General features: G+C 41.2%; 1 protein-coding gene and 1 pseudogene across 1 annotated transcript in view; both read left to right on the forward strand.

Annotated features, from left to right (window-relative positions):
• Window positions 1-4044: 4044 nt before the first annotated feature.
• On the forward strand, window positions 4045-8815 carry LOC122074552 (annotated as a pseudogene).
• A 582-nt stretch (window positions 8816-9397) lies between these two features.
• The window catches only part of LOC122074553 (anaphase-promoting complex subunit 10), a 3976-nt gene continuing 840 nt past the window's right edge, over window positions 9398-12533 (forward strand). The window contains exons 1-4 of the mRNA XM_042639427.1: window positions 9398-9838; window positions 10252-10312; window positions 10411-10503; window positions 10691-10761. Of these exons, the coding sequence (XP_042495361.1) occupies window positions 9660-9838; window positions 10252-10312; window positions 10411-10503; window positions 10691-10761 (404 nt within the window). The 5' untranslated portion in view covers window positions 9398-9659. The remainder of the gene's footprint in view (window positions 9839-10251; window positions 10313-10410; window positions 10504-10690; window positions 10762-12533) is intronic.

Genomic DNA, 12533 nt, shown 5'->3' on the forward strand with positions numbered 1-12533 from the left:
TTAAAGGAGGTAAAAGAGGTGGTTGAAGTGTGTTAATGGTACATTAACTCAAAGCCAAGGAAGAAGAGAAGAAAGCAAGGATGTGTTTGCTTTGAAGAGCAAGAAACCAAGGAGAGAGAAGGTGTGAGCACCAAACTTGTCAGTACAAGTTTTCAGTCATCCCAGGCAATCGGTTGTGAGATTCTCTAACCTTTGATTTTACATTACATGTATGTATGTATGTTATGGTTAGTTGTGGATGAATGTATACATGCTAGGTTAGTTGTGGATGAATGTATACATGCTAGGTTAGTTGTGGATAAACTGTAAGCATGCTAGCTAGTTGTGGATGCATATGCTAGGCAGAGCTTGACTGTAGGGTATTGATATAAGTCTAATTTAATTGTATTATTTATTGTGTGCTTAGTGGGTGCTAAGCACCGGGAGTGGGTGCTCCCGTGTAGTGGGTGCTACACATTGTATCGACACTACGAGTGCCATCTCAGCTTTAGCTTGAGAAAATTGGGTGTGGGTGCTCCCGACTGTGGGTGCAGTCAAAAGTAGTGTATTGAGTAGCTACGAAGCCTTTACAGGCATTACTCCGGGGATGTAGGCAAATTGTCGAACCTCGTAAAAACCCTGTGTTGTAGGTGCTTGTTGTTTGCATTTTATATTGAAGTGCGTGGAATGTAGAATGGGTGTACATACTTGAAAGTGCCTATGAGAGGCTGAGTGTGCATACGACTGTGTGCAAACAGGGACAGGTATATCAGGTTTTTCTTGGCCAGACATCAGACAGGTTTTTGGGGATCGAAATTGGACTCACTGATTCACCCCCCCTCTCAGTGACTGCCGGGTTACAACATTTCTTTTGCCTGAGCTCCTCTCTTATAGAGTCTCTCTTTCCAACCTTCCTTTCCTCAGGTGGCTGATTTTCCTGTATGGCCATCTTTCGTGTACACATCAAAGCCATATTGGTTGGTGGATCTTTCTTCCAGTACGTTACAGCCGTAACGGCTAATCTATTGATTTCGCTCGTATACATTAAGATCCTACTAGTCGACAGGTCTTTTCCTCTATACGCCTTTTTGGTAGGTTGCCTTTCCCGTACATCAGTTGGTAGGTCTTTTCTTCCGTTTGTCAAACCCTTGCTGACTGACCTTTGGTTGCTTAGCGGTCACGTAATTGGGAGTCCCTTAACTAATCCTGCAATTAATTCTTGGTCATGCGGTCGGAATGTTGGTTCAACCATGCATGGTCTGGAGTCTTGGTAATTGGCCTGACCATGGTCAGCGTGCGAAGGATACTTTCAGGGCCTGTTCACATTCCTTGATACCAGTTGGTGCCCATGGCATTCTACATCTGTTCGCTTGTCTGATCATCTATTCGTCTAGTCCCTATTCTTATAGGGCCTTAGGATAGGCACATGAATGCTCACATGCTTTCCTGATTTCTGATCATCTATTCCTTGTTCTGACGAGGCCATCAGCTAGACATGTGTGTGCTCACGTGTTTACCTGCTCATCTGCTCATCTGGACTTCTACTCCTCGCCTTGGTGAGGCCCCTGTCTAGGCACATGCGTGCTCACATGTTTATGTGCTCATCTGCTCATCTAGTCTTTTGCTCTTCTGTTCGTTTGGTCTTTTAGGGGTTTTGGGCTCGTGCTCGATCATGTGGTCGTATACGTGATTGTTTTCAGATATGCCTTTTCATTGGGTTGTTGTGTTTATGTTACATCAGTATAAAACTTTGAGCTTAATCTCTATATAAGGATCAAATAAGGTAGGAGATAGGTATCTTTTGATATTTATGACCAATAATGGATTTGCGTTATAAAAATAATAAAAAACACACACAAGGGTTGTGCCCTACCTTATCTGCCTTAAGAAATTGATAAGTCCCATGCAAAATTTAGAGGACAGGGTTCGATTGAGGAATATCTTCATTTTGACAAGTTTGGATAAGGGTATCAAAGTTTAGGCGGGACCTACTAAATAGACCAATCCAGCCCTGATCGAATCAAATCGAATTGTTTTCGGTTTGGTTTTAAGTTGGGGTTTTATGGAACCGATAGAAAATGAGACCAAATTAGACTAAGTGAAAGCATCAACCAAACCCGAAAAGTGAACCTAATTGCCAATCCCTAGCGCTAGTCGTTGCCTCATGCTTGGCAGTCTAGAAGATATATAACTCTTCATGTTAAACATAAACACTCGTCTAACAACATGGGTTGCCTAAGCGCCATTGATTCTAGCACAAGCCATGTCACCCCCTCAATGCTTGCACCATGGTTCTCGTCAAAGCATCCTCAAATAAGCCATGGAGTACACTTGCTCCCTCACAACACACATTGAAGGTTGGCTAGTCCTACATTGCATTTTGCCCATGTAGTGCCACCACTGTTTCCTCACACTACACTTGCTAGTAGCTAACACTACATAGACAAGTCTCAAGGCAAGCTGAACACAAGCCTTGACAAGGACAAACACTGTGACATGCAAGGGTTGGTATAACCTCATCGCTCAAGATTGTGTGCCACTGCACTGATGCACCGTTGCATAGTTGGTGCTAGTAAACTTTCACAATCTCAAACCTTTGGTTGCCCAATGCTATGTGATGCTAGCGCCTTCCACTGAACATGGTCCTCATTAGTAACCAAATCTATTGGGGAAACACCCACAACTTGCTTCAGCTATTCAGTGCTAGCCCATGGTGTGCTTTGATGCATGCATGGCCAAGCCAACCCTACACACAATATCTTGCCTATGTCAGCCATCTTGCCACCAAACCTTGCTTATGGTTTTCCATGCTACGATGCTAAGGGGAAAATGGCACCAAGGAGGATGAGTCACACCACCCTTCCTCAAGTAGTTCTTAAGCCTTTTACCCTTTTCCAGAAATAGGCATGGACCCCTCAAATTTTAATACTTGTGAATTATGAAACGTCACTAGGCAATGACTTCCCATCCAATGCACCAATGTGCTAGCCTTGTGCGTGCCCCCACAAGCCTTGCACATGCCAATTTCCATAACCCACAAGCACCATGCTTAGTCACACCAACCTCCCACACGCCTATGGCACACAAGCCTTGCACATGTCCATGACACCAAGGCACCTGGGCACGCAGAAGTTGCCATCATGCACACCCAAGCAAAAGAAATATAGGTAGTCTCTCCATCTCTCTCCTCATTCAGATCCCTTCGATGTCATCACAGTCACTTGATCGGCATTGTGTCTACCTTCCCTCTCTCTTTTTCGCAGTCCAGTATCTCGTTCCTTTTTGTGCTTCTTTTGTATCTCTCTTATCCCCTGTTACTAAACACATAAATTTCTATTCAAGAGAAATATTCATGGGAATAGGAAAAGAAAAAGTACTTCTAACTAGGCTGGGGGTGGGGGAAGTGTTGTCAAAAAATGATTGGCCACATGAGTCACATATATGTGATTTTAGGATTTTGGCTGTATAAGCTTGCTTTTAGTATAGAAAGCAAAGCTTGCTTTTAGTATAGAGAGCGGCCTTGGCACAAGGGTAAGGTTGCTCCATAGTATGCTTGATGTAAGTAGCCAACGAGGCAACTCTCAAGGAGATTCTGTTGGTTAGACTAGTGGCACTTGGAAAGGGGTTTTAAAACCGGTGAATCGGATAAAAAGTTCATCAATTCACATCAAAATTGGCATTGGCCGATCTTAATTCACACTGATTCACTTCGATTAGTGATTGATTTTAACCGATTGAATCTCAAATCAATATGTGAATTCCATGTTTTAAAAGCATACACCCAAAAGACCAGTGACTTCGTTTGGTTGCAATGAGAATTAAAAATGAAAGGAAGTGAAAAGTTTCATAATTATTGACCCATGTGACAGTACCACTAACTCTAAATTAATCCATATTTTGGTTACATGTGATGATTTATTACTATATATGAGAAGAAAATTAAGTGATCTATTTACATGGGGCAATGCAAGCCAAACATAGTCAAAGAGATTCAAAGGAGATAAATGGCTTCCCTGGTTTCCAACGGATAGTGGATATATGAGTAATTATGAAAAGAAAATAGGCTGACTGGGTAATATACGTAGTGGTTCAGGGTTTTAGGCTTTAGAGCAAGAGAAAAATTTCGGTTTTCAAAATCAGCAGCTTTCTTTTCCCAATTCCCGGCGAACTTGCAGTTAGCAACCATGAAACTGAAGCATTTTCTGTTTTCAATGCTAGCGAAGAGCAATCTATGAGATCCACAAGGGCATTGCTCTCCGTTTCACCTTCTATTTGCATAAATGTGTCCTCTACAGCAAACCCCATTCCTCTTTCCCTCCCTCCTCCAGAAGACCATGGCTTCTTCTCCCTTATCTGTAACCCTAAACCTCCAATGTCCACCCCTTTCTCCTTCAGATGTCTTCATTCTTCTCAAAGAGCCCAGCTTCAAGATTTGGATATTGAATCTGATTCCAACGAGGAGGACGGACTCATGAACGAATTCTTGTCCCGATTCGTTTGGATAATGCGCGGGAAACTATCTGAAGTGCACCCTGATCGCGACAAACAGACCATTGATGGAATGCTTTTGATCATTGTTGAGAAGGTTGTATCAGAGGTGGAGAAGGGCGACCTCGAGAAGATGCTTGGCGCCACTACAGGCATCCCATCGCTTGATTTTAGCGAGGATTTGTGGAAAACGGTATGGGAGGTCAGCAATTCGGTCCTCAGTGACATTAAGAAGGAAATGAAGAAGGAAGACATGAAGTGTTTTCTCCAATCCGAAGACATTAAAGAGATGTGCCGGTTTGCTGGCGAAGTGGGCATTCGTGGAGACATGCTCAGGGAGCTCAGGTTCAAATGGGGTGGACAGAAAATGGACGAATATGAATTCTATCAGAATTTGGAGCGTATGCGAGAAGACACAGAAAAAGAAAGCAACAAAGCCGACGGCACTGACGAGGGGTTTGGTGGGGATGGTTCAGATGTGGCGCAAGAAAAACCCAAAATCGTTGTTCTTCCACGAAGACGAGGGGAGATTAAGTATAGGATTTACGGTCTTGATTTGTCAGACCCAAAGTGGGATGAAGTGGCTGATAGAATTCACGAAGCCGACGCGTTCATTACGCCTGAAGAACCCAAGCCGATTACTGGGAAATGCAAGCTCGTTAAAAATCCTCTCTCTGAAGGAGGAAGAGGATCCGTCTCCGGTGTTGGCCGAATGGGTAGAGCTTCTTCAACCAAGCAGAATTGACTGGCTTACTTTGCTTGTCAGATTGCAGGAACGCAATATTAGTTTGTACTTCAAGGTTAGTTGCTTCATTTCCATTTTTATTTGAGCTGTCTAAAAAGGAGAAAAGAAAGTCCCTTTAATTTTCAATCCCTTCTTTGTATTGTTCAAATTTCTAAGCACAAAGCATATAGAGTCTTTAGGGTTATCTTTAGTCATCATATGGGCATTAAGTTCTGATCTTCTGGGAAAATTGAAGGCTTGATTTATATCTCGAGATGATAATACTATAGGGAAGACAGCTATTCTCTTCGTCAGAACATATACTTATTTTTGACTATTCTTGCTTTAAGAGAATTTGTTTCTCCAGAATCAATTATATGTCTTAATCATCTATGTCATGATAGTCCTTTTATTGCTTCCCCTGTTCAACATATAGGAACATTATTTTTAGAACAGCCATGAGCCACCATTACTTCTAGCATTGGCATTATAACCGGATTAGACTTAGGAGCATTACGTAATTAATTGTCTATATTTTTCTGGAAGTAGATGTTAACAACCCCTGTTACTTTCATGGTGGCAATTTTTCTTTTCTTTGTGGCCTTTTACTAACTTATAATGTTATATTAATATTAATAATATGGGAGAGGGTTCTTGAGCAAGCGGCATAGAGAAGTGCTCCAGTGAGGTGCAACAAAATGGTTTTGTACATTGGAGGGCAGCGAGATCATTTCATGTAAGGAGAAGAGAGAGACACACAAATGTGCTAGTGTACCCTGCCCTGGCGGCTCAGAGAACCTTTTCCTTAATAATATTTAATTTTTGGCATGTCATGTTTTAGAATATAATTCTTTAATCATAACGTTGTGAAAGTTGCAACCATCATTAGCCATACAATATTCAAGTCTTAGGATCACTGGAGTTGTTTTATGAGAGCTTTGATAAAAGGCCTTCCCATCTTTTTAAGTCACTGGATATCTGTTTCTGCGATGCAAATGGACTGCTGCTTTGCGCCTTTCTCCAACAATCACTTATTCAGTGATTGACATTTGAATTTGAGTTGAAGAACTACTGAATACTGATGAGCCCCAAAGTGAGAGATTTTTCTCAGAAATAAATGAATCACTGTTTCTCTTTTAAATGGTCTACTAGCATTCCGCTTTTGGTTGCATTTCTCCCTTATTGCATGTGGTGTTTATGCAGTTCCAGTCATAATGCAGTCCTAACCTTGAACCAGTGAGATCAAGTTGAAGATCAGCTTGCAACAGGATTGCAGGGAATAAGGACAAACCAGAATTGAGGGAATTGAAATATCAGAATATCAAAGGATCTGATTTGGTCAATATACTGGTTGAGCATTCTATTAGATATTGGAACAAACTATCAAAATTATAAAGCAATCCAACGGCCAGATTTTAAAAATGTCAGAATCCTTCCTAAGAAATGAAACTGAAATTTCTGATAGGGATCAAAATTCAACAGCAGGAGTTAGGGAGTTAAAAACGAAATTAGTCAAGGGACTAATATATTGATTAAACAGAATCCTTATTAGAAAATCAGAAATCAGAATTGGAAGATAGATTCAGAAAATAGGAGATTTTGAAGAAGCTGAAATAAACTAGGTCTTCTTGAAAACAATAGGATTTTTTGGGCTTTTGAAACTGAAACTGAAACAAAATAGAAAGAAAAGATTGAAAGGATATGATCAGGAATCCCAACTGATCTGAAAAGCTAGAATCAATACCAGTACACCATCGTTGGAATCACCACTAGGGAGGTTACTAAACCACACATCCATCTCAACACCCTCATTTCAGCTACATTGAGTTCATCCATATGATGTTTTTTAATGCCCAACATTCCGCACCATACATCATAGCCAGTCATATAATTTGTTTTTTGAGAAGGGAAATCAATTATTAGTGCTTGGGGAAAGTCACATGCTTGTGCGACTGTCTATGGAAATTTTGAACTCACTTCGAATCTAGTTACATTTGTTAGTAGACAAGGCCTTGGTAAATTATTAGTGGTGGTATTCATCAAAGAACAAAGAAAAGATTATTATTCTTGTGTTCTCAGTTTGTCGTAGGATGTTTTTTCCCCTTCTAAAGTTAAGAGCCTATTTAGGTACTTTCTTGGTGATCATGGTTTATGTTGTAGAGCCGAGATTGTCATCTATAAATGTGGAGGAGACTGCGTGGATTAATGCAAACCTTTATTTATTTTAATTGTTGTTAATGATGCAATTTCTTGCAATGTTCTGGTTCTGACATTTGTGGTTAACTCCCATCAAAAACCTATTTGAGTAGTTTTCATTATTGTTTGTTCTTCCCTCGTCTATCTAGGCAACACTTCACTTTTATGGATGCATGATATGTACATTACGTCATCGTCTTTCCCCATGATAACTATTTTTTGATTGAAACCAGTTTCCTCATGCTTCTCTTTTGTAGATTGCTGAACTGGTTCTCTATGAGGAGTCTTTCCAAACAAATATCCATGATTACTCAAAACTCATTGATGTTCATGCCAAAGAAAACCGATTGGCAGATGCTGAGAGAATTCTGAAGAAGATGGCCGAAAAGGGTATCCAACCCGACATCCTAACATCTATAATCTTGGTTCACATGTACAGCAAGGCAGGCAATCTTGATCATGCAAAGGCGGCATTTGAGAGATTGAGGAGTCGAGGCTTCCAACCGGACATGAAGGCCTATCATTCGATGATCATGGCTTATGTAAATGCAAGCCAACCAAAGTTGGGTGAGTCACTGATTAGAGAGATGGAGGCAAGAGACATTAAACCCACTAAGGAGATATACATGGCATTATTGAGGTCCTTCGCTGAAAGAGGCCATGTTGATGGGGCTCAAAGGATTGCCACCACAATGCAGTTTGCAGGGTTCCAGCCTAGTTTGGAGTCTTGTGCATTGCTTGTTGAGGCGTACGGGCAAGCAGGTAATCCTGAACAGGCCAGGAGTAACTTCGACTATATGATAAAATTGGGACACAGACCCGATGACTGGTCCACAGCTAGGATGGTTGCAGCATATGGGAGGAAGAATATGTTCGACAAGGCCTTGGACCTGCTCTTGCAGCTTGAGAAGGATGGTTATGAGCCAGGTGTTGCCACCAATACTGTCATGGTGGATTGGTTCTGTAAGTTACAGCTGGTTGATGAAGCTGAGCAGTTACTAGACAAGATTGCTGGTAGGGGAGAGGCACCACCTATCAAGCTTCACATCGGCCTTTGTGATATGTATGCGAGGGCTGGAGATGAGAAGAAAGCTCTTCAAGCTTTGCGAGTTGTGGAGGCTAAGAAGGAGCTCCTGGGGGCTGAAGAGTTTGAGAGGGTCACAAATGGGCTTCTGGTTGGTGGGTTGGCAGAGGATGGTAGAAGGTTGCATCAGCTGATGGAGGCTCAGGGCTTTGCCGCATCAGAGCCTCTTAAAGTGGCACTCATGGCATCTCAAGCATTTCGGCCACAAAGACCCACAACAAGATGAGATGGATCCGGTGGAAGAATTGGTTAGATTGTAATATTGGTTTGCATTCCCAAATTAAGAACCCTGATATAAATTAATAGTTCCCAGAAATGAAATTTCTTCTCTCTCTTTACTGCTACTACCAAGTTGGCCAAACTTTTACAAACTTCATACAAAAGCAAAGATGAATGCTTGTAAGTTGAAGAGTTGAAGGAAACTTGAATAACAGTGAAAATATCCGAACCATTTGTGTGCTCACCCACTCAACACAGATTCATACAAAAACTCCACAGGGCACTCTGATCAACTCAACAATGCCTCTCCCACATATGCAAAATCCAAAAAGAAAATGTGTTATGTTTGTCTTGAATTCTTGACCAGATTGATCCGCTTTAACAAACTTTGATTGCAACTTGAATGGCATTTTTCTGATGTTTGTGATAGTATCTAGATTTGGGGTTTTTCGGGATTTTAGCGGGAGTTACTTCTCGCAAATTTGGGTGTTCTTGAGATCTCCTCTGATCTGATTTGTGTGAGAGAGAGAGAGAGAGAGAGAGAGGTGTGTGTGGTGTCCTCGCTCTCCTGCTTTCCATGGTTGGATTAGACCCGTCCCTCTGCTCTCAATCTATATACGTGGATGGAGACAATGGAATTCAAAATATTGTGGGCCAGGCCTTCTGTTGCCTACAATGGCCCTACGGCACCCACCCCTTTCAGCCTTTTCTGAGTTTTTCTATTTTTGAAATTTTCGAAGAGGGCGGAGAGGAGAGGAGAGGAGAGGAGAGGAGAGGAGAAGAGAGGAGCGGAGAAGTCAGAAGAAGTGGAGTCCCGTTGGATATACACTCCAGTCTCCAGTGTTTCAATTTTTCATTTTTGTTCTCTTCATTCCCTTATAAATTGGTAAAAATTTCTTTCGCCCCCTTTTAGAAATTTCTTTGATTGAGATAAGGGGTGCGAAGGGAAAAGGAGGTCGAGGAGAGTGAATGGCGACAGAGTCGTCGGAGGGAGAGGAGGAAGGGAAGCTGATAGGAGGGAACCAGCAGCTGGTGGTGGACGATGACCTCCGCGAGATGGCTAAGAAGGCCGCTTGGAGCGTCAGCTCCTGCAAGCCCGGCAATGGCGTCCAATGCCTCCGTGACGACAACCTCGATACCTACTGGCAGTTGGGTTCAAACTTCTCTCTCTCTCACATATCCGTTCCCATTTATTATATATCATTATCTCTTCGGTTCCGTCGTTTCTGATGATCTACTAGCTTTCTTCCTGTTCGGGTATTGACATTCTTCTTAGGGTTTTCTCATTCTCTCCCTACTTTGCTTGATATTGAATTTGATTAGACTAGGATTTCCGTCTAGTGATAAGAACCTAAAAGAATTTCTCCTGATGGCTTTATTTTTATGTTTGGCAGTCTCCCCTTTCTAAATTATCAATCCACCTTAGAAATATTAGGTGGTTACATAAGAAATTGCCGTTTCTCTTTATGGCGTCTCCCTCACTTAACTCATTCCTTTCTCCCACTTCTCTTTGAATTTAAGTTTGGAAAACTGATTATTTATACCTTTTTTGTTATTTCAGATCAGATGGTGCGCAGCCTCATTTAGTAAATATTCAGTTTCAGAAAAAAGTAAAGCTGCAAGTATGCATTCCTCTCTTCCCCTTGTGTCATATCTCTTTGATTATTAGTATTTCTCTTCGTGCTCAATCAATGGCACTGTTTGGACCTTGTGGCTTCAGCTAGTTGTCCTCTACGTGGATTTCAAGCTTGATGAGAGCTACACCCCCAGCAAAATCTCTATTCGGGCTGGTAATGGCTTCCATAACTTGAAGGTAGGTTGCTTATTATTTTCATAGTTATTGCATTTGTCTTTGGGATCTACGAATTATGATTCTTTCCTAACAGAGCTTACCCTGCATAGTCTATGCTTCGGATTAGTTATATTGAACATGTTACCTAGATGCATTCACTGTGCCTACTCATCCGGTGCTTTTATTCCATGGAATGTGATACTTTCAGGAGATAAAAACTGTGGAACTCGTAAAGCCAATTGGTTGGGTATATGTATCCCTATCTGGAGCTGATCCTCGGTAAGTCTAGCCCAAACTTTGCAAATGCTACTGGCTTATGTTGTTCAATTCCAACCTTTTTTTTTTTTTTAAATGTATTTGGGAAGTTATTTGTTTGTACGGCCATAAAAAATGCTACTTAGGCTGTGTTTTTAGTTTCTTTCCTCTTGTTTTAGTCCTACGGAATTACTGGATAGCCCAAGCATTTTATTATAAGCTGTCTTCCTATGAAATCTCACTTTTTTTATGGTTGAATGTGTAACCCAAACTTATACTAGCATTTTTCACAATAAATCGATATGAAACAAACAAAAGTGCAAGAGTCCATAAGAAAGGTAAAAAATCAAGGCGATGCCTTGACAACTATGTCTTCTCCTACAGTTTTTGCCTCTTATTGTCTCTTTCTAATGATGCCTATAGTTGTTGTTGATTGATCAAAGAGGTGTGAACTTAAATCACATGAGAGAAAATAGGTTTAATTATTAGAATATCTATTTTGTTAACTTCTTTGAGACTGCTTCTATGATTGTTTTAAAAATCTGTAGTAGTAATTTCATCATCTGCATTCTGTTTTGATTTGTTTGTGGATTTGGAGTACAATGCGATCAACTTATGGAAAATTTTCTGTCAAGGCTAGCTGCTTGGTTTTTATTTTGTTAATTGAAACTGGGCTATTTGCCGTGGTATTGTCCTCCCCAATAAATTTGAATGAACTAGGATTTTGAAGTGAAGGACAACATAAGGGCAGTGTGCATGTATTAGGTCTTGGAGATCGCTGATAACTAAAAAGAGGTTTCTAAATGTTAAGGTTCTGTATAGTGTATGTCAAGGGTTGAATTTAGGAAATAATAAGCTAAGAGTGAAAGCCAGAGCTAGGGTTTAAGTTGATTAATGTAGGTTTAATTGGTGAGTGATGAGGTGAAAATATAAGTGACAGATCGAAGAGATTAAGATTTGGTTGAGGCTAAAACATATATTGAATGAAATATGAAAATCATGTATTTGTAGCTCTAATGTCATTGTTAAGAGTTGCTAGCTGCGTAGAAGCTAATGGGCTGCAAGAATGATGAAAATTAAACAGATGCCAAAGGGATGCACATGAACCTATGCAAGCTGCTCTGGTGCCACAGTGATTTGCGAGGTTGGGAAAAATGGATTGTCATACATAGATGTTGTGCATCTCTTGGAGCAATGACGCAAAGAAATGTGCAAGGTAGCTGGCTAATTCTGAGAGCCTGGATACCTTTGTCATACAAAAGAAAATGCCAAGACACAGAAACGCCTTGCAGTTAGTATTTCTGAGTGTCAACACCGTGAGATAGATGGAATACAAGACATAAAGGCTGCATGGGCCAGATACTGGCACCATGGATTCAGCCAAGAAATACTCTTTTCTTTTAGGCTGCGAGATGCCCAGAAACCCATGACACAATTGAGGTGTCTTAGCAGTAGAAAAGAAAGTGACAGCTAAATACCTGATGTAATGTTAGGAGAACAGAGCCAATCTTCATCATAGTAGGAGGGCTAAGGTTTGGGACAGAGTGGCAATATGGACAGCCTGGGAAACTGAGTAGATATTAACTGCTCCGCCGACTGGTTTTCGCTGGCTTTTATAGGTGGAATAGGGTGGTTGATTAGTGAACCCAATGATTACCCCCATCATGGTGATCAACAAGATGACTGGATGGCTGCCGGTCGGATGAAACATCATTAAATCATCTCTATAACGTAATTGGGAGCCTGTGTTTTTTTTTTTTTGGGGGGGGGGGGGGGGGGGGGGGGGGGGGGGGGGG

Source organism: Macadamia integrifolia, chromosome 3 (assembly GCF_013358625.1).
Source record: "Macadamia integrifolia cultivar HAES 741 chromosome 3, SCU_Mint_v3, whole genome shotgun sequence".
NCBI lineage: Eukaryota > Viridiplantae > Streptophyta > Magnoliopsida > Proteales > Proteaceae > Macadamia > Macadamia integrifolia.